Below are 22,825 nucleotides of genomic sequence, written 5' to 3'. Positions count from 1 at the left end.
ATCTGATCATAAAGAAAATGAAATTATGGAAAGGGGCACGGTGGAGATGAGGGAGGGAGGGAGGGAGGGAGGGACTGGGAAGGAATGAGGGATCGGGACACGGCTGGGATACAGAGTTAATAAAATGTAACTGATAAAAAAAAATAAAAGAAAAAAGAAAAAAAAAAGAAAATGAAATTAGTAACAATTATTTTTGTATAAGACAATAAATACGAAGATGAAACCACATTTTAAAACTTTCTCAACTCTCACATATGAAATGATCTGGAATCTTAAGTGTGTTGAGGATTTTGCAGAATCTTTAAAACTGAGACAAGATCTAAATAGCCCACATCTCTATCTCCTGTGGGCATCTGCACCATGCCCTGCTCAGGCATCAAAGACACACTGAAATCTTAAAAGCAATTCCTCATATACACAGCTTAGCTCAAAATGTTTCAAATTTTGAAGCACCTCAGCTTTGTTTTAAGGATGTTCAATCAGTAGAGCCTATGTGAATATTCCAAAATCTAAAATATTTCTCTCTTAACTTTAGGTAATGGATCCACACAACCTATTCTAGCCATATATAAAATGTATGGCTAGTCTGTTTTGACCGGATAAATATGAAGTTTAGGACTAGAGACATTTAGTTTTTAAGTAAACTGTAAAATAGTTCTGGGAAAGGATTACTAGGTAATGAACATATGAAATAACCTTGAAATAAAACAAATCTTAGGGCAGAAGAGGTAATTTTTTTTTTTAATATCTATTTTTACAAGCACTGGTGTTTTATCTGCATATATGTCAGGGTGAGGGTGCCAATGGTCCTGGATATGGAGTTATAGATAGTTGTGAATTGCTGGGAGCTGGGATGCTGTAGGTGCTGGGAGCTGAACCCAGGTCCTCTGGAAGAGCAGCCAGTGCTCTTAACCACTGAAGCATCTCTCCAGCTCCACTCGTTCCTGTTGTGGAGGAGGATTGGTTCCTAGAACCTACACAGTGGCTCACAACCATCCAGGGTATCCAACCCCTCTTCTTACCTTGGAGAATAGGCACATGTGTCACACATACTTACATGGGTTCACATACGTAGATGGAGACAAAATACAAATAAATCTTAAACTCCCCACAGATCTTCAAGTAGAACCTGGCAAAGCAAACTAAGGACTTGCCTCACATACAGAGACACTAATTGTGTGTGCAATGCTTTGCATCTAAAATATAACAGTCTGAGGCAAGATGTTTCCAGGAAGTTATTTTTAATGTCCATGCTAAATAAATAACATTTAAGCACAGGATAAGACTATCAGATATTTACCTAAGTAAAATGTACAGAGATACATTAACAAATCAAATTCTAAAATCAACCATCTTCACAGAAAAAGAAAACCTTGATTAAAATTTTCAAGTTAAATTATTCCTCCTTAAAAATTTCATTATCATATTGGACAAAATAGATCAAAATATATTTTAAAGGTAATTACTTTTAAAAATGAAGTAGGGCTTAAAATTAATCAATTACTTCAACATCATAATATATGAATGTGCCTTAGTCATCATTCTGCTTTAAGCATTGTCTTTAACTCAAAATTCAAGTGAAACCACAGGAGACACTAACCAAATTCCTCAGTCCCAACAGGAGGAAGTATTAGCATACCACTGAGGCAAATTAACTTCTAGGATTTGGGTCAAGACAATAAACATGAACATAATTCAAGATCTGCAGGACTTACCCAATCTTTTTATGTATTAGAATTCTGTAATGGATCATGTTTCTGACTTGGAGGAATAACAAGAGACAAGCACAACTTCCTGTATTCTTCCTATCATGCATCCAAAATAAAAATCATGTCCCTTTTTAAAATAAATAGATCTAGGCAACAATTTCTTTAAAAAGTTAATTATAACCTTTGCTTGAAGAAATCACAATAAAGTTAAGTTTAAACGCTTCAGTCATAAAGAAGAGCAAAGAAGCCTTATGTGCAAGCATGAAAATCCAAATTGCTCCAGCAGTGAGTGAGACTGCTTCAGAAGAAAACTACTTGACAAGCACCCCGAGCTCCACACTAACACACACCGCAATCTGGCTGACCACCCCAGCAGTTGCTAATTTTATTTACACTGATGACAAGCACCACGATTGACAGTTACAAGTCTACAGGCTTACTCGTTGGTAGCAGTTGAGTCTTCCCAATAGGATTTTTGGGAGAACCTTTGTACCAGGCTCTTTCTTTTTCTGATGGTTTCCTAAGAACTCTGTCTTTTATCCCAGGGGCACAGACATTGTTGTTGTTTACAACAACTTTTAATCTATCGTGATTAGTGAGATCATCCAAGGGAAACTTGATTTGGCCGTCGGATTTGCTCTCCTGTTTACAAAGTCTAGTAGTTCCACGAGAATCATGCATAAGATCTGGATGTCTCTTCATTTTTGTGAACACTTTAGAAGTTACGTCAACACTTGATTTTGAGAGTGCATCACTGTACTTATCACACGAAGCCTTCTGTGGTTCAGGACCGGACTTAGTACATGAAATAGAGGGATGTTTTGATGTGCTTTCTACACAAGAGGGAAGAGCACTGTCACAGCTCACTGATTTAACCAGAGGAGAAGCTGCGTCACTAAGGATTGCCAATCTCTGCCTCACAGGCTGCCTGCCATGCTCCAACAAAGAATTAATTCTTCTGACAGACTGACGGACAGGGGTACGCTGGAATTTAAGAGGTGATTTCACTTTTGCTCTATTTGGTTCATTTAGAGAAAGTTTATTAAACCACTGTATGTGATCAGAGACCTTCCCATGCTCTGTCATTTGTGAACCTCCAGGAACTGCATCCTCACGTTTTTCCACCAGTGACCGTTGCCTAGCAAGTCTCTGGGGCCGAGGTTTGGAAAGGACTATCACACTGCACGTACTCTGCACTACAGACCGAGCCTCACCTTCCCCAGCACCTTCACATGCCCCCGAGTCCCCTTCCACCACGCTCTCATCCCTCCATGATGGAGGGCTCAACTGGCCCCTTCGGGACTGTGGCTCCTCTGTTTCCTCCTCACCGGGAAATTCTTGCTGGATTAAGTCAGCTTTTGGTGCTTCTGAGTGCCTGTCTTCACGTTCCACCTTCAGCTGAGCTGAATAACTTCCCGCGCTGGCTTCTCTATCAAATTCTGGACTTTGGAATGATGAGAAATTACTTTCTGGAACACAGTCCTCGTTTTCACCTGTGCAGCTCTCATCATTTCCCTTTGATCTTCTCACATTCACTTCACTGGATTCACTTTCTTCCCCCATGTTTGTTCCTGATGACCGCCCACTATTTATCACTGTAGTAAGATCACTCCCAGATTCGGAAAACGCTTTCTGAATCTTCTGCAAGGTTTTGGAGGTCAGGTTACCTTCATCCCCGCTAAGAGAACAACCCAGCAGACTGCTATCAGGCTGACTGTGGAAGGTGGAAGGCCTGAGCTCACATAACGTAAGTGGTAATTTTTCAACAGTAATATCAGGCTCCAACGAGAAATTTTTCACCTCAGGACTTATTATTATTGGAGAAGTTCCATTTGCACCCATGTCGTGAAAACTTGAATTGCTGGGTTCTGTCCAAGACATCCGGTAATCCACTCCATCTAGCTGATCTGGAGTTAGTAAGTGTTCCTCAGATTTGCTGATCTTTTCTGTGCCTAAAATAAAGCAGTTGATGCTTTTAATACTTTACATTTTGCCTAGTTTTGAAACACAATCCAAACACATAACAAATCAAGTTACTAAGCATTCTTTTCAAAACATTGAAGATGTTATAATTTAAGATAAAAATGTCCAATATTGACATTTACAAGCTTCTTCCAATTGTTGACAGAAAACTACACTGCCAAGTCAAATATTTTCACCATTAAAACGAGACCTTCTAAGACATAAAATAATATATTTTGTCTTAAAGAAACGGATACCAGAATTTGAGGTAAAATTCTAACAGTATTGTGTAAATGTACCTTTCTTTAGCAATCTTTCATCAATACCTGGGCTAAAAAGCAGGCCTGTTTTTACAGATTCAATCCTATTTTTTAGATTGTGTTGATTCGCTAGTCGTCGACCAACATTTTCATATCTATTGATGACAGAACATCCATTCTGTACAGAAAAGAAAATTTGAAAATGGTTTAGTTAAGTAAATCCAGTTAACTAAAAATAGTAAAACCAATTAAGTATTAAAATCAGGAAATAATTTTAAAAGGATTATATAACTGAAAGATAACTTTGTAACAAACACAAATATTCTTGTCTGCTGGTGAAATGTGAGAAGATTAGGTAATATTTTGTGAAGTAAAACAAAAAGAACGTAACATAGTTATTCAGTATTAGAAAAAGCAAAAGGTTGTGCTATTTCTGTGCTCTCTCTGTGTCAATTTGCCTGTTGACAAACTGTGTGCATACTGTGTGTGTGTGTGTGTGTGTGTATGTGTTTATGGGACTAGGGGTATGGGGTAGGGTGGTAAAAATTTTGCCTCATAATATTTACACTCTAAGATGAGATTTAAAATCAAGGTCAAAAGTGAGATGGAGAATACTGAAACAGTAAAGAAAACACTGCTGTTGATGGGGGCGTACAATTTCACACAGAGGATGAGAAGGCGAAGGGCAAGAGCATTTCAGAGAGAAGCTGCCAGCACAGCTTCTACAGCCAGAACGAAGATCAGACGCTAACAGCTCAGAGACATGCTCTGGGAACGGAGTACACGGAGCACTTCCTATTAACGTAGGAAGCTGGGGCTTCCTCCGAAAGGTTCAGACAGACGAATATTATGAGTTGGCTTTTTACAGGACTGTTCTAGGTGTCAAATATTGCAGAAAGGGCAGAAGCAGGCAGACCTACTTAGATGCAGGCTCTCCAGAGGAAAAGACACTCTGGAGGTAGCTAAGAGAAGTCAAGCAGGCTTCTCTAACATACTAGATGCAGCACATGAGGATGTGAGTGAGGAATCAAGAGCATGCACCGTTCGGCCCAGGTGGCTGGAAGAGCAAGCTGCAGAACTGAAGGGGATGATGGCAGTGAAAAGGACAGCTGCAGCAAAGGACAGTGTGTGTGGAATCGGTTTTGCCTGAACATCCAAGGAAGGAGTGAGCAGAAATCAGAGTTCAGTGCCACAACACACGCTCAGCACAATAGAAGACAAAGTACTGGCAGAATCCAAATCAAAGCAAACACTAATCCCTGCGAACAAAGACAGATTCTGCCTTGTTTAGGAGGGCTTTGTGGGCCACAAAACTTACATGTTCCTGTCTTAGACCAATAGCGTTGGATAACCTGTTACAAAGGCGTTTGCAAAGTAGCAGGAAAGTAAACAAAAGAACAGTAAGGGGTCTTGAACCAAATGCTAAGAGGGTAAGTAAGGCCTTTTAGTTGACAACTCCTGACTACTTGCTTAAGAAGGCTTCCTTGTTTTGTTCGTTGTTCACAGGCCACCTTGTTTTATTTTCTCTGTTTGCTTTTTGAGATAGAGTCTCACCATGTATCCCTGACTGGTGCAGAATCACTATGAAGACTAGGCTGGCACTGAACTCATAGAGATCCCCATACCTCTGCCTCCCAAGTGCTGGAATTAAAGGAATGAAGCCCTACCTTGAGAACAGTTTCAGTGGAGTTCTGAAATTAAAATAATAATAATAATAATAATAATAATAATAATAGATAAAGAGCAGCAGTTCAGCCAGGCCCTGTGGTACATGCCTGTAATCCCAGCACTCAGGGAGGCAGAGGCAAGTGGATCTCTGTGAGTCCCAGGCCAGCCTGGTCTACAAGAACAGCCAAGGCTACACAGAAACTTTTTCTCTCTGTCTGTCTATGTGTATATTTGTGTAAGAGTAATAGTACATGCTAAGGAAGGCAAATGTGAAAGGGTGTAATTCTACAGTTTTGTGTTACTATGATTTGTGTTATGCTAACAGATTAATAAAGATATGAGCCACTATTCATGTCCTTAATTGTGAACATAACTAAGAAATGCCTATAACATCAGATAGGCATACCTCTAGGGTTATCTGTGAAGGCATTTCCAGAGATTGCTAGAGAGAGTTCTGGCCCAATGAATCAATCATTCCATCAATGATTCATAAGCCAATGGCATTACTGGGCGGTTATAGAGAAAAGGATAAGTGCTTAGATCTAGACCATGCCCCAGCCCCTTCCTGTATTCCTTCTCTTTTCCTAGCTACCAAGATGCCAAGAGCTCTGCTTGCCACATCCTCCCCAGCAGAGTGAATTGACACTTGTGAAAACACCAAGCAAAGAAATCCCTCCTTGGTGCAGCTTGTTGGTTCTTCTACCACAAGGACAACTTACCGAATCTCTGTTTTTCCCCAGGCTAAATTTCAGACGAAGTGATCTCCGAACCTTTTCTTTACGACTGACTTTAGGAGAGAAGCAGCCTGCTCTTCCTGATTCTACCCTAAAGAGTGGAATTTAAAATGACAGTTTCTGGTATAAATATCAGAAATTCTTGCAAAATGAAAACTTGATTCATAGTTCAAAAACATCATACTGTTAATAATGTAATAATTTTATATTATTAATAATTATAAAAATCACTTAAACTTTAACATATTATATATAAATATCTGCATATGAAAATTATTAGTCATCCTTCGTCATTTATAAACCAGTATCATTAGAACAGATTACTTATAAGCCCAAGAGAACTTAAAATTACACAATCAACATAGAATAGGATTTGCATCAAGGACAGGGGATTCAATTTAGCATTTGTTCTTCTTTCTGATAGTATATGAAGGGCCAACAATTATTAAGAACACAAAGACTGAGGGATTTAAAGAATCGGATTAAGCTATAATTCTTGGTAGAATTACAGCATGTACTAGTCACCCAGTGAAAACACAATGTCTTGGACAGATCACCTGTAAACTTTTTTGCTCGCAATCCTTTTACTTCGCCTCAGGTCTGTATTGATCACGTGGTTTCCACTCAAGGCGATAGGTGAGAGCGAACTCTGAGATGACCCATCTGGGCTTGTATCAAGGTGAACTATAAGAAGAAGGACAGGTAATCCATTATACATACTTTCTTTACAAAATATAAAATAGCAGCAAGGAGATTTAAGTCCAATTTCTACCACTCAAACAGCAACAAGTACAATTTCTGCTTAGAGGTTTCAGGTATTAATAACTGACCAAAAGAGAAAGTATTAATGTCCCATTTAACAGTTACCAATTAGAGGTTAGACTAAGCATTAATCTTATATTAATGTTTTAAAGTTCTGCTTTAAACACTTAGTACTAAGAGAGGGATAGACCTTGCCAAGCTCTGAAGAGTATGTCTATCTCTTACTAAATGGCCTCAGGCTCCGGAAATAGTTTCTTGATGAACATTACTGTCAGGAATTATTAGAAGTGAGAAAGGATATACATGACTGTCAAAACAAAACCTATGATGCATAATATATGCCAATAAAAAACTTAAGAAACAAAGGAAAGTAGGTAGGTAGCAAACAGAAGATACACATACATTGGACTTACGTCCTAATCGTACTCAGTAGAGTTCCAACACACAGTTATTGATAAAAGGTAGTGACATGTGAACTGCAGATTAATGTCTTTATATACCGAGAGAGTGAGAAAAAGGGGGAGGGTCTTTTTTAAACTCAAATGTGGAAATCCACTTATCTTCAGACTTAACAAATATATTCTACCTGATTAGTGACCAATTAAGTAGGCCAAAAAAAAAAAGAGAAAAAAAGAAAAAATGATGAATTAATAGCAATAGAATTACTGCTCAACATTTAATAAAGAAAATTCACTGGTGATTCAAACTCAAACTAAGCTTAAAATAACAAGAATGTTTCCATTTTCCACTTGGCAAGCAGTTGACTGAAAGACTACAATTCCCACAGACCACTGGGAAGTCCTCCAACCTTGATAGGCTTTTAAATACTAATATTTAATATTGAAAAACTTTAAATATTGAAGTTTCTTTAATAGTTTAAGACTCCAACCTCTGGTGATTGAAGGTGCCACCAGATGTAGTTGTCAGCCTTCCTTCACAACCTATGAGGAAGGATTTTCCTTCTGGAAAACCACAACTTGCTATTCTGCTTAATTTAAGTATGAACCTTCAAAGGAAACAAAACCAAGGGATTTTTAGGAAAAAACAAAAAACAAACAAACACAAACAAACAAACAAAAAAAAAACACCAAACAAACTTGTAAGTCAGTTCCTGTGCGCAAAATGAAACGCTCCATGGTGCGTTTGAAACAATTATTAAATGTGAGATAGGGACCAGAGGGTTGGGCTTCATTTCACTTTTGGTTGATGAGAAGGTTAATATGAACCAATTGATATTCTGCATGTGCTTAAGAATAAAATAAATCTAAGGCTGTGGCAACAAAAATGTATGTTTAGTAGCTAATAGGATTTCAAATGTTACTGAAATGAAGAAATGACAAATGTCTAAAACAATATGCAAATTGCTTTGGCCCAAATTTAAAGGCTTTTATAATATATATATATAGATTTGATATGATAATCATATTAAAATCTGTATACCTAAGGAAGTAATCAAGAAGGAGGACCCTGGGTAAGATGCTCAATCTTCATTCAGAAATGCAAACGAGATGGACATCATGGACATCGGAAGAGGGAGAAAATAGGGAACAGGTCAGGAGCCTACCACAGGGGGCCCCTGAAAGACTCTACCCAGCAGTGTATCAAAACATATGCTGAGACTCATAGCCAAAGTTTGGGCAGAGTGCAGGCAATCTTATGAAAGAAGGGGGAGATAGAAAGATCTGGAGAGAACAGGAACTCCACAAAGAGAGCAACAGAACCAAGAAATCTGGGCCCAGGTGTCTTTTCTGAGCTGATACTCCAAACAAGGACCACACATTGAGACAACCTAGAACCCCAGCACAGATGTAGCCCATGGCAGCTCACTGTCCAAGTGTGTTCCCTAGTAATGGGAACAGGGACTGTCTCTGACATGAACTCATGGGCTGGCTCTTTGATCACCTCCACCTGAGGTGGGGGGCATCCTTACTAGTCTACAGGGGAAGACAATGAAGCCAGTCCTGACGAGACCTAATAGGCTAGGGTCAGATGGAAGGGGAGGAGGACCTCTGCTATTAGTGGACTGGGGGAGTGGCATGGGAGATGAGTGAGGGAGGGTGGGATTGGAAGGGGATGGAGGAGGGGCTACAGCTGAGATAAGTGAATAAACTGTAATTAATATTTTTAAAAAAACCTACTTTAGTAACAGTCTCCTTATGGATTTGGAGAAACTTCTGCCCTTAGCTCCGTTGAGAATAATGGAGCCCTACTTATCAATCCAGAGGAAACAGGAAACAGGTTTTATGTATAGTCACATAAAACCCGAGCACCAATGCCATCTGCAGAAGCCCAAATGCTTACTTAGTTATTTATAATAATTTCAATGGATATGAACATAAAATACAAACATTTTATTTTTATCAGTGTTTATTTTTAAGAGTAAATCTTATAAAATACAGAACTTTGAAAAAATGTAACGTTTGGCCCTTGTGGGTGGTATTAATCTGAATAGTCTGTTAAGAACAGGCCAGGGCCTCTGCCCAAGGGAGGATGCTTCAATTTCACTCAGAAGGGGAAATAAAATAGACATCTGAAGTAGATGGAGGGAGGGAACCCAGTGGGAGAGGGGGTGAGGATCAAGGAAAGTGGGGCCTGGGAGAGCTGGGAGACAGAATGTAAATTAGCAGGGGGTGGGAATCTCTGGGACGGGACGGGAGAGGCTCCTGAGAGTATATGGTGGTGACCCTAGCCAGACGGGTCTTCCAGCAGAGGGAGGGGACACTAACCCACACACAAAACCTTCAAGCCAGCCAACCAATGACTGGCCCAACTTAAGTCCCATGCCACGAGAGCGAGCCCAGCCAGGACACCTTTAATATTTTGCTATACCTGCAGGCAGGAAGCTAGTGTAACTGTCATCTGAGTGGCTTCACCCAGCAGCTGATGAAAACAATGCAGAGACCCGCAGCCAAACATTAGATAGAGCACAGGGACTCTTATGCAAAAGGGGTAGGAAGGACTGAAAGAGCCAGAGGTCCAGGACACCACAAGAAAACCTACAGACTCAACTAACCTGGACCCACAGGGACTCACAGAGACTGAACCACCAACCAGAGAGCATGCATGGGATGAACTAGGCCTTCCCCACATATGTAACAGATGTTCAGCTTGGTCCTCATATGAACCTCTAAGAGCAGGAATAGGGCCTGTCTCTGACTCTGTTGCCTGCCCTTGGATCCCTTTCCCCTAACTGGATAGCCTTGTCGAGCCTCAACAGCAGAAGATGCATCCAGTCCTACTTGGTTGGTATCTATGGGAAGTCTCCCCTTCTCTGAGAAAAAAGGAAGGAGAGCATACGGGGAAAGGGAAGAGGATAGGAGGAGAGAGGGAAGCTGAGGGGACAGGAGAGGAGGAGGGGAACTTCCTACAGAGATAAAAAGTAAATTAATTAATTAAAAAAATCCTAGCACTCGGGGAGGGAGAGACAGGCAGATCTCTGTGAGTTGGAGGCCAGCCTGGTCTAGAAAATGAGTGTAGGCGAGCCAAAGCACCACAGAGAAACCCTGTCTCAAACGAACAAACAGAACAGGGACCCCATGTTAATGTTTACATCCCCAATGACAAAGAGTCTAGTTGCTACCTGATACTGGTGTAGAATTGCTGCTGAAGAGATGGCTTGGCAGCAGTTCAAAGTTCAAGTTGTTTTTGATGGACTTCCTTTTCTTACTTGAGAAGGCCTGAGAAGACTCTCCTGGTAGTTTACGCTTAACACTTGGTGTAAGAATCAATGGTGACACAGAGGACTGGGCTGAAAACCACACAGAAATGACATGTTTCTCCACACAAATGGTAACATACAAAAGCTTTAATTTCTTATAAGCACGATTACTTACAAGTTAACAAAAAATGTGAGATACATTTTCATGATCCACTATTACTTAACTAAATCAACATTCTGCAATTATTTAAAATAAAAATAGCAAAGTTACAAAGAGGTAAAATTCCCCCCCCCATTGTTACTATGCAGCCCAGACAAGACTCGAACATGAGATTCTTCTGCCTTGTTCTCTCATGTACTGGGGTTAAAGGCACAAGCAACCTTATTGAGCGTGGCAAGACTTAAAAAACAGCAGTAACTTAAACTGGATAGAGTAATAGACATATATAATAGATGAAGTAATGTCAATACAGGGAAGAAAATTACATTCAAAGATAAACTGTTTACCCTGACACAAAGTTAGGTTGAGCCACATTCAAATGCTCTAAATTATAAGCAACTGAAAATCATGACTAAGATTACTTTAAAGATGACAACAGATAAAGAAAATTCTTACCTACCATACAATTCTGAGTTCATCACACTCAAATGTAACTAGTAACATAACGAAGTATACTCAGTGAAATATTTTAAGGAAATAGTGCTGGGATGTGATTATTAGGCAATTATTTTAATTGTTCTTCACAGAGCACTAAAGATATTTTTATTTAAATATTTATATATAACAAACACCTACCGGTTCTATCTTGTTGAGGTGTAATAGAGGGTGTTCTGCTAGATTTAAGTTTATTTAGGGCTCCATTAACAAAGTCTGAAATGCAAGGCACATACAGTTACATAGGCAATTAAGAGTAGCATAATCTGCCCTGTATCAATAATAAAAAGGAAACATGTCTAAGAAATAAGCTATATTTGTGGCAGGGAGCTTTATAATTTGAACAGTGTGGTCTAGAAGCCAGGAAGAGATAAGAAAGCAATCTGCCCTACAGAGTTTAGAGGCACTTATAGATTGACCTCTAGGACTGTGATTTCTAAGTCATTCAATTTGTGTCCTTTGACCCAGTAGCTCTATGAAACTAAAAGAGAAATAAAAAGAATCTACAAAAGTAGCAAAGAAAGAGCAAAAGAAAGCAATAACTAAGCCAAAAGATTCCAAAAGAAATGATTCCCAAAAGGCTGGAAACTGGGCTGAGGAGATGGCTCAGTGGATACACTCTTTGCTGTGCAAGTGCGAGGACCTATGTTCATAGCCCTAGAGCCCCATTAAAGCCAGGTATGGTACTATGCATCTGGAGTCTCAGTAATCCTTTGGGAAGACTGGAAGGCAGAGAGAGAATGGAAGAATCCCTAGAAGCTCCTGGGACAGCTCGCCTGACTGCACAGCAGTAACCAGAGACCCTGTCTCTAAGCAGGCAGAACGCAGGACTGACATGCAAGCCTGTCCTGACTTCCCCTTGAGAACCCATGCACGTGAACATGGGCACAACATACGGGCGAAGCCTTGCACGGAGGAAGGATGGCCTCACTCTTCCTCACCAAAGGGAGACGGGCACTATTATCACCACGCGAGAACTTTGTTCTATGTTCTTTTGAATCTTCTTCAGTAACATTTCCTTCATAACTGACTTCACGCTCCTCATCCACACAACTAAGTTCTTCAAAGACCTGGCACCTGCCTTTTGCCAATCTCTCCACCTCCAGGTGTCAAACCTTCAAATTACATAAACTTACAACATACTTCACTGATGTCACACCTCAAGGTACAAATCTTCACTGTTTTGCTAACACACTGGATCAGAGTCTCCAGTTCCACATTATACAATGTACACACCCACCAGATGACTCAAAACACACTGATCTGTTCCTAGAACAAACGTGTTTCTGTTCAGATTTCTCAACTAGCACAGAATGTACAGTTTCTGTTTTCATTCACTTTCTGTGTTCTACACATCCTTCAAGAAGGCCCAGGTTGAAGGCTGGGGATATAGTTCCAAGGTATAGTGCTTGCCTAGCCTGTACGAGGCCCTAGTTTCAATTCCCGGCACAATAATAAATAAGGCTTGGTTACACAAGCTCCTGTGATTACAGCCCAAGGAACCTTTTGTTAAAGATTAAGCATTTAATATCAGATTGTATTATCATTTGATAATACATGCACGTGCTTTATTTCACTAACTAGGTATCCAAAAGACACATAGCACAGCTAATGCTGATGTTTGCATTTTAGATGAAAGCCAATCTTAGTACTACCCTAAATAACAGCAACACTCACCCCCAACACTTTGTCTCCTTTTTCTCTTACATTCACCAGGAGTTTCATGATCTCCTTCAAAGCCTTCCAGGGATGGAGTAGTACAGAGTCCATCAATACCTAACATGGCTGGTATCTTGTCCAGGATAAAATCTGGCACACGTCCTAAATAAAAATATCCACAAGACAATTATTGCTTCCCTCCTTTCCCACTCCAAAGTCTAGGTAACAATAGCCCCTTTCTAACAGCTGTCTTCGTAGTTCACGTGGGAGCGGCCAGGATCTCCCTCACTCAAACAACCAACCTCCTACTTGACGATGCCACTACCTCTTACCAATATCTGGCGCACAGTCAATAAGAGTGTGCACGACGGCTGCCTGCAATCGCAGCTTTTTCTCGGTGTTGGCAGACATCTTCTCATGGCCGTCACTTGTCTGAAGAAGATTCGGTGCAAATATAACTGCAAGATTGCTGCTATCCATTTTATTCTCACTCGCCCTGATGACAAAAGACTTTATTAAATGACTAAAAAGGTAAAATTCCAGGAAGCTAAAATACCATAGTGAGTACATCTACTTTGTCTGTCGCCTACAAGTAAAACAGCCCTCATCTACAGACCCACATAACTGGCCTAAGGAAGGAAGGGACAAAGAGGGAAGGCACATTAAGGGTAAGGCTTAACTGTCAGTCTGTTTGCTACGCAGAAGGCCACAGTTCTACCCTTAGCTCTATAAAAACAAAACAAAGAACACAAGAACCCAAAATATATGGTCTCACAGATTTAAATATAAACCACCGTAATCAGTTCACACTTTGTTCTTTCACACTAAGTCTGTCTATCTGATTTTAAGAGCCACACAGAGAAAATGAAGCATTAGAAGGCATCGGTTATAAACAAGTTCACTAACAGCAGTTAGAGTAAAATTAAGAATACACATTTTAAAAGCACAGCAACCAGGATCCATCCAGTAGAGGATGAGTCTTGTAAATACCAATAAGGGCTTAAGGTAGCCATAATAAAGATTCTAATGATGCAAAATACTACATTACTTGGTATATTGTTTCTTGGTCTATTTTCTATAGTAAAGACTTTTTTTTTCATTTCAATTAAATTTATTAATTACTGGAACTAAGGCTTTTAATTAGCACTTACCTAAGAGAAACATTTTTGAGAAAATTAAAGAAGTATCTTAATATATCAACTGTAGGATCTGCCATAAGACATGACAGCAACAATGTAGCTTTATTCTTCTCCTCTGCTTCTAACTGTTGAGCTTTGAAAAGTGCTTCATGCAGATCAGCTGGGAGGACAGGTTCTGGCAATTCCCGGAAGAACTGCTTAAGCACGCCTGCAACATCACACGGAAGCGCAGAAGACAGGCAGGCCTCGCCATTGTCCAGCTTACTCTAAAACAGACACAGGAATCTTGAGCCTTCTAGACGCTTAAGAACATATTATAAACAGTAATTATTATTATATCCAATTAAGAACTCTTGTTTAAAAACACCAGTCCTTGACTCTGACATAATCTGATTGGCCTGCTCTTTGATCACCTCCCCCTGAGGGGGGAGCAGCCTTACCAGGCCACAGAAGACAATGCAGCCATTTCTGATGAGATCTGATAGACTAAGATCAGAAGGAAGGAGAGGAGGACCTCCCCTATCAGTGGACGTGGGGAGGGGCATGCAGGGAGGAGGAGGGAGAGTGGGATTGGGAAGGGAGGAGGGAGTGGTTTATGGGAGGATACAAAGTGAATAAATAAAGTGTAATTAATAAAAGTTAAAAAAAAAAAAAGAGTCCATGAGCCAGTGGTTACTTAGTAATGAGGCCTGAAAAACTCAAACCAACAAAATCTAAGACCAAGGTCTTAGGAACCGCTCTCACTGAGTTCTTGTGAGGGAGCTGATACATGCAGAGCTGATTTTTTTCCTTTTTTTCCTTTTTGTATTTGAATTAAATTCTTTGGTTTTATCAAGCTAGGGTTTCACTATGTAGTTCTGGCTGTCCTGGAATTCACCATACAGACCAGGCTGGCCTCAGGCTCACAGAGATCACCTTGCTCTGTCTCTCGAGTGTTGGGATTAAAGGCATGTGCCACTATGCCTGGCTACAGAATTAAAATTTAAATATAATTCTTTAAAAAAATAAATAAATAAAATAAACACCAGTCTTTTCTAGAAGGCTAAAAATAATATAGCTGAGTTTTCTTTTCACATAGAATTATTTTATAAGACTGAAGAGCACAAATTTGGATGCATACTATATTTTTAAAGCTATATAAAAACAACAAAATTTTATTTTAAAAAATATTTAACCTGTAAAAATAAAATCAGGAGATAGTACTAACAAAAAGGTATAGTTCAAAACCATGATTACCTTTAGTGCCTTTAGACGAATAACAGATCCTGACTTCCTAAAAAGCCCTTCTGTATGAATATGCTCTTCTAAAGACGTGCATGCATCAACAAGAAAGCTGAAAGAGAAATCATGTTCTTTCAAGAGTTCAGATACACACCTCAATAACCCATTCTACCACAAACACACAAGCAGGTCAGGCATTATGCCTTCTTAGCTGCAGTGCCAAAAATTCTCCTGATCCTGTCACAACATATTATCTAGTTGTTTTCCTTGTTCCCCAAATTTTCCTCTAGGGTCTACAGCTTTACTTACGGCAAGGAGACAATCTGTGCCACACCCAGCAAGGCTCCAGGGACAGAACTGACTAAGTAAGGCAAAGAAACGAAGCAAAGAGAGCCACAAAGAAACAGCCGAGGTCACACAGACTGGCTCTTGGAGAGAACCAGCCCCCTGCTCACGCTCAGTGTGTTTCGTACATAGATTTGAACAAGGAGGTGGGGTTATTGCTGAAGAAGCAGGCAGGATTATTACATGCAGGAAAACAAAGAGGCAGGGCTTACAGTATACACTTAGATCAAGGAGACAAGTTTAGCTAATCTCTGTAGGAGATGTCTTTGAAGACTATCAGTCTTCATTCTGGGTGGGGTGGAGGGCTGTAGTGGACACTTTCTTAACACTGTCAACACCTGCCCTCAGTCTCCCACAGAAGGCTTTTCCATTCCTCCACGGGCATGAATCACTGGGGGCCTCAACATTACTATGACCATGTGAGCAGCACATACCCACCAGGACTTCACACACTCAGGGCTTTCTGTCTGACACAAATGTGCCCTCTCAAGTCTACACTGTTTTCTGCTTGGCTTCTGACTTGCCCCATCTCTCCCTAACTCTCCACCAGGCACATTCACCCTCACTACTTCAAACAGCCTTCACCAAGGACACCACTGCCCTCTGTCTCACCAAATTACTTATCTACTCATTGGTGCCTCATATTGCTTGATTCATCAACACGATACATCTAACCTCTCCCCTGCTCAAAAAAAACGTCCTCTTCACTATTCTTCTGGTTTCCTGCTATCTCTCTAAGCTGCTCACTCCCAAGCTCCCTATGTCCCTTCTCTTCTACTGATTTCCACATGTGGAATGACCTGGGCTTTGTTCAAAGCTTTTTTTGAAGACCAAGTTTCATGTAGCCTGGACTGGCCTCACATTTGCTGGCCTCACATTTGCTGTGTATCCAGGGTGACCTAGAACTGCGATTCTTCCAGTCTCCTGTCAAGCACTGGGATTGCAAGTATTCACCACCATGCCTACCTGGCCCAAGGCTTTCTCTAGCCACTGGCTCTCCACTGGTGGTGACCTGGTATAACATATACAGCTTTAAATAGCTATCACCCTACATTTCCTCCCAAGACAACATCAAGTTTTTTTTCATCCCAACATTTTTCCTTGGAAAAACAAAAGCCTTCCCTGTCCTTATAATCATTCTCATGTTAAAGGGTGAAGCTTCCATTGTACCTACAAACTAATCTCAACCAATGTAAACTTTAGATTCAACAGCTGGCATAAAAAAATTACAAAGTATGTCAGCTAACAAGCAATGACAAAGCTGTATTGACACTTTGTGTCCAAATGCAGCCCTAGGAACAAGATGACTGACAGCTGGTTCTGTTCACTTACTTACAGGTAGCCCAGAGATGACAAGACTTTCAGTTGTTTCTCTTGGATCTAAGAGTGCAAGTGTTACCCAGCAGGAGTAGGATGTGATGTGTGCTAGGCCACAGCACTCAAGCTGGAGGGCAGAGAAGGATTCTGTGGAGCCAGATTTTCTCCTTCCACCTTACACATGGGTTTGGCACTAGCCCTTCCTCGGGCTGACATTCAGGCACCAAGTGTCAATACAGCTCCCCCATTGCTTGTAGCTGGCATACTTTCTAATTTTTTGGTGCCAGCTGTGGAAAGCACCTTTATCCCCAAGTTATCTTCATAGCCCTATGTTTTTTATTTTTCATAATAGGTGATGTTCAGAGATGAAAAAATGTACTTTTAAACAAATGTATGCACCAATCAACTATTTTGAAACTATTTTTAAAACCAGTTTGAAATAGTCTCTTCCTTTTGAAGTCTGATTACCTTGGAATGTGTCCATATTCTGGAACAACTGAATGAGGCAATGAATTTAAAGGAACTCCAAATATCTTACCCTAAAATGACAAACTCAGTTACTCTACACAGTATTAGGCATAAAATAAAATCATTAACATTAGGCAAACAAAGATCTCTGGAATGAAAACATTATCAGAAATAAACTCCAAGTTGTCATTCAAGTACATTGACTAGCAAGTAATTCCTCCAAGACAGTTGGTAAGTAAAACAGTTAACTCCTGAATTCCTGTCACATGAGTACTTTGTAAAACATATCAAATGTGGGTATGTTTAGACCTTATGACTTTCCACTCTATACAGCAGAGTGTTTTTCAACCATGTCCTGAGGTACACAAGGCCAAGGTTGCAAATATTTAAGACAATTTTCACTTAGCTACCTATACTTTTTAAGAATACACACTCATAGTTTAAAACACCCAAAAATATACTTGTGTTTTGGGTTTTTTTGGCATGATCTTCATACTTCTTCCTTCTTAAAAATGCGTCACTGATTCACTGATTACGAAGGCTGTGGCTTCAAACTAAATTGAAAAAGTCAAGCCTGTATATATGTCTGCAGACTCAAAATTAAATCAGTGCACCTAATCTCCTGCTGATTAGTTCGGATGCGCCTGTTCTCCATACTGCTTTTGAAGTACTTCTGATTGAGAACACCACTAGGCACTGTTAATGATTCAACCCAGTTATGAAATTTTACTAGTTCTGTTTCTAGTACTTATCTTGTTTTGACAAGTATCCTAAGCAGAAAAGATCACCCACTCAAAAACAGAAATCAAGACAGCCAATTTTCAAAACACTAGCTTTTCTAAATTTTAGCTGTGCAACCTTAATCAAACATTTTTCTGCCTCTTATGCCTGCACCAGAATCTTGTGTCATCATGTTATAGAAAGAGTATCTCATTAGATTGTTATTAGCATTCATAGCTGAATTTATACCACACAACCCTTAAATGGGATATGAATAACTGTCATAGTGGAATAGGAGGCAAGTGAAAGGTGCTATGCCAGGCCTACCTACAAAACTTACCAGGAATTACATTATAAAATAAGAAACTGAAGCTCAATGAGAATGAACAAGCAGCCCACATTCATAGTTAACTGTAAAGCAGGAATCAAACTCAAGCCTGTCTCTAAAGGCAAGTAGAAGGATGTTTGTTAAGGAAAGAAAGAAAAAAGAGCAAATGCCTTATCTTTAAGGTGTGACAAGACAGTTTCACCAACAGAAGTAACCACTGTCATTTTTAACCAAAAACAAACACACTGAATTGGTGTGATGACACACCTCTCTAATCCTAACACTAGGGAAGTAAAGGTAGGACAATCAGCTCAAGGCAGCCTTAGCTAGTGAGTTCAAGGTCAGCCTGTGCTTCATAATACTCCATTTCAAACAACAAAAATCTTTATGCAAGTTAATTAGTTCTTTTTCTTCAAGTATACCAAGTGCTTATAAATTACTCACATCCTTTTTTGTTGTTATTGTTTTGTTTTTTTGAGAGAGGGTTCCTCTGTGTAGCCCTGGCCTGGAACTCACTCTGTAGACCAGACTGACCTAGATTTCCCAAGTGATGGGATTAAAGTCCAGAGATCGACCTGCATTCTGCCCTGCCAAGTGACGGGGGTTATAGACATGTGCCACCACCACCCCAGCTCCCAAAAACTTTTAAAGTGACTTATATTCAATTTTTCACAATTGGAGTCTTGATTACTCAAAAGAGAATATCATTTTGCCCCAAATCTCTTTACCTCTACCACTAAATCAAGAAGTAGGTTTTTTGGGCCAGTGAGATGGTTTGGTGACAACCTGTATTTGATCCCCAAGGCCAACCTAACAGGAGAGAACTAATTCATGCAAGTTGCCCTGAACCCCAGATGCATGCCACAGCATGAGTGGGCCCATACGCACACACAAAAGTAGTTGGGGAGCATGGGATGGGCATCTTGAAACTTTAGCAGAAATAAGAACTGAACTTTTGCTAAACCATTTAAAACAGCAACAACAACCACAACAAAAAAACTTCAACCAACACACTCTACAACCTTGTTAAAAAGACAGGCTTGTAGCCAGATGGTGGTGGTGCACGTTTTTAATCCCAGCACTTGGGAGGCAGAGGCATGCAGAGGAGTTCGAGGCCAGCCTGGTCTACAGAGAGTTCCACGACTACACAGAGAAACTCCTGTCTCTGAAAAAAAAAAAAAAAAAAAAAAACAAATCCAAGACCAAACAACCCCTCCCCCCAAAATAAATAACCTAACAACAAACCAACCAGGTTTGTTTCAGTCTAGGACTCATGTTGGGTGGACACTGTTTTATACTGCTAAAGAGGCCAGAAAGTGTAATACGGTCAGGCAGCACGCCTGATTTCCTGAATCGCTGAATAGAGGATAAAACATGATGCCCGTTTATGATGCTGATTTTCTCATATGCTGATTTGTTTGAAATCAGTGACGGCTCACAGCAGCCTGGCAGATGACAGACTGTCTCCCTCCCCACACACTGCTTGCATAAAAACACAATAAATTACCAGGTCAGCGGCACAGTATTTATAAGCAGAAGGCCCAGGATAAAAACAACTGGGCACTTTAAAGAGGCACATCTGATCGTCACAACCCAGATGTTACTGACATCTGGCAGTGTTCTGATCCAAAATTTCAACCGTGCTACAGCAATTTTTAACGCTCAAGTTTTTGGGCGGAAAAAAAAAATCCTTAAACACGTGAAAACGACCACACAGATTTTAGTCTAACCACGTCTTTCCTATCCAGAATAAACTAGGTGTGGCCCTGTCCCCACGCGTTTTACTTACCCTTATTTCCGTAGCTGCGGTTTCATTTCTCCTGCGATCACAATGCCCGCGGCCACCCTTGACCTTAATGCCATAGACAGCCCGAAGCTGCTGCAGCAGGGCCAATCTGACCAGCCTCCGATCCCACATCCCGAACACGTCGCCCACTCTCCGAGGCCGACTCCGGGCCCCGACTTTCCTTTGCCACCAACTCTTCCAATTTCCGAACACCCTCAGGCTCGAGCTCCGCTCCGCTGCCTTCCGGCCACCTCCGGCACTCTTCGGGCCCAGGGCCCCGGCCACTTGCACCGCTTCCCTTCGATCCTTTCTCCGCTTCCACAGCCCTTCTGCTCGCCCGCCACACACTTCACTCTCGTCTCAGTTCCGCCGACCTTCCTTCGGGATCCCTCGGCCCTGTCAGCTACTTACACACAAACCTCCTTTCCCCCCACCCCCTCCGACTCTTCCGTTTTCCCAGACCAATGCCTGCGGCTAGCTCCTCGCTTCCGGACACTTCCGCCTAGCCTCTTCCGCGCAGGGTGGGGTTGCCCGCTCGGAGCTCACCGCTGGAACCGCAACCCCGTCCTCGTCCCTGCAGCCGGGCCAGCCGGCTGTTCGGGGACCTCCCAGTCCCGGTGCCCGCCCGGGCTGGTCCCCACCGTCGCCCCGTCTCGAGCGCCGCCTCTCCCCTAGCCCATCAGCCTGCTCCGGCCCGGGCCTGCTGAAGCTCAGGGGCTCGGTTCATGCCTCCGCCCCTCCTCCTCGGCACACATCACACCGGCCGGCACCGCACTCGGCAGTCCCGGCCAGACTCAAACGCCAGCGCCAAACGGCGTCCCGCGTCTGATTGGCCCGCACCTGTTTTCAAAATGAGGACCCTTCGGGGTGGCCAGGACATGCCTGTGTGGAAGTTCCGCGACGCGCACGAGGTGCGGGCTTAAGAAATGTGAAAAGAGAGTGAGTTCCACTCTCTCTCTCAGCAGGTCATTTTCGGAAGTGAAAACGTCTACAGCGTGTCTGCGTAGACTCGCTTTATTCTTCAGACACTATACTTCGGGGATCCGACTAGACAGCTCATATTCTCCCCCCCCCCCACCCCCCGCTCTTGGCTGAAGCTAAAGGACCCGCCACGGAAAAAACCTGATTCTACGGAAGCCCGCGTGAATCAACTTTAGTTATGAATCACAAACGCGGTTGTTGTTTGTTTTGAGACCCCACCCTAAGGTCCTAGCTGGGAATTGGAACCTTGCTATATTGGCTCTTGTTTGGAAGAGTGATTGTAGCATTAGATTTTCTTGCACAGGGACTTAAGTATAACAAAGATGACTTGTGGCGAGAGAGCAGTGGCGGAGTACGGCCTCTACGGGAGGCGGCTGCAGCAATAAGCCTCCTTCTGTGGGATTTGGCTAACGGACCAGGAGTCCGGACCCACCGCCAAGGTCATTACCGGAACCTCCGATGTCTGATTTACATGCAGATGGTCGCCCTCCCAGCTTGTTCCCCGAGCTGCCTTTGTATTGTCGAACGCCAGCAATCCCACCACCGCGTTCTGTTGCTTGCGGATGTAATTACTGTAGACCAGGAGACGTACTCATAATATAACATATATATTTACTTGCACCCCATGAAAACTCAGAACGTCCACACATTTTTTTTTCCAATGGGGTGTTGGTTTTTTGGTATCCGAGAGCGTCATGGAATAACTAGTTACTAATTAATTGAGGAATTTAAGTAGGGAATGTTTTCGTACAGTCATTTTGTTTCTACAGTGAGTTAACAGAGCAAAATAGACATGAAAAGAAGTTGAGGCCTTGACATGGGCAATCCTGGGAAGTTGTTGGGAATGAGAGGATTAAAAAAACAAAAACAAACAAAAAACAGTTAAGGCTCAGGTAGTCAATATCTATTGAGAGAGGAGAATCACTTTTCTCCGGAGATGAGGCTCGAGTGGTCAGCCTGAAACACATACACATAAGAGCAACTAAGGCATGTAGTAGGTTTGTTCCAGAGGGATAGGAGTGCATCACCACAGCAGTGAGCATAGTTGCAGGCATGTAGATACGTATGCCTAGAGCAGCAGCTCAGGTTCACAGCTTGCTCCACAAACAGGAAGCAGGGAAAACTAACTCAAACTGACACAAACCTATTGAAACCTCACAGTCTGCCCCCAAGGACACACTTTCTCCACCAAGGCCACACTTCCTATCCTCCCCAAACAGCCACAAACTGCAGACCATCTAAATGTCCAATTTTTATAGGAGACATCTCATTCAAATAAGGTGTCATATATACAATGTGTGTGAACATTCAGTCATAACTTTAAACATAACTGACGTCATGTGTATTTTTCTCTAGACCATGTTGTCCTGGTTCTCAGATGGCTGAGAGTTCCTGTTAAGGTGCTTAGATCAGCTCTCGAATATTAAATAATGTTTTCTATTTACTATTTACA

General features: G+C 41.5%; 1 protein-coding gene across 3 annotated transcripts; it reads right to left on the bottom strand.

The window, feature by feature from the left end:
- Window positions 1-1,224: 1,224 nt before the first annotated feature.
- Arhgap11a (Rho GTPase activating protein 11A) lies at window positions 1,225-21,839 on the bottom strand. 3 transcript variants are annotated; one of them, XM_060371898.1, is made up of 12 exons: window positions 21,821-21,839; window positions 17,558-17,628; window positions 15,443-15,539; window positions 14,219-14,472; window positions 13,400-13,563; window positions 13,086-13,229; window positions 11,550-11,624; window positions 10,676-10,843; window positions 6,891-7,017; window positions 6,319-6,424; window positions 3,971-4,109; window positions 1,225-3,661 (listed from the first exon to the last, which is right to left on the bottom strand). In XM_060371898.1, exons 4-12 carry the CDS (start codon window positions 14,281-14,283, stop codon window positions 2,130-2,132), a joined length of 2,520 nt encoding a protein of 839 aa, XP_060227881.1. In that variant the 5' UTR covers window positions 14,284-14,472; window positions 15,443-15,539; window positions 17,558-17,628; window positions 21,821-21,839; the 3' UTR covers window positions 1,225-2,129. The 3 variants fall into 3 exon arrangements, with proteins under 3 accessions (XP_060227881.1, XP_021505153.1, XP_021505152.1); XM_021649478.2 differs by lacking the exon at window positions 21,821-21,839 and adding an exon at window positions 20,395-21,219; XM_021649477.2 differs by lacking the exon at window positions 21,821-21,839 and adding an exon at window positions 20,395-21,219 and having other exon boundaries at window positions 3,998-4,109.
- Window positions 21,840-22,825: the final 986 nt, after the last annotated feature.

Source organism: Meriones unguiculatus, chromosome 18, assembly GCF_030254825.1.
Source record: "Meriones unguiculatus strain TT.TT164.6M chromosome 18, Bangor_MerUng_6.1, whole genome shotgun sequence".
NCBI lineage: Eukaryota > Metazoa > Chordata > Mammalia > Rodentia > Muridae > Meriones > Meriones unguiculatus.
This window is presented reverse-complemented; position numbering and strand designations above follow the sequence as displayed.

What these genes read in the sequence shown, in the direction of transcription:
- Arhgap11a (XM_021649478.2), bottom strand. Translation starts at nt 20,523, where the DNA reads ATGTGGGATCGGAGGCTGGTCAGATTGGCCCTGCTGCAGCAGCTTCGG. An exon ending in TTCGTCTAAAGGCACTAAAG is followed by an intron (nt 14,473 to 15,442) that starts GTAATCATGGTT and finishes TGTCTGTTTTAG; the next exon opens with AGTAAGCTGGACAATGGCGA. An exon ending in CTCAAAAATGTTTCTCTTAG is followed by an intron (nt 13,564 to 14,218) that starts GTAAGTGCTAAT and finishes TTTTGTCATCAG; the next exon opens with GGCGAGTGAGAATAAAATGG.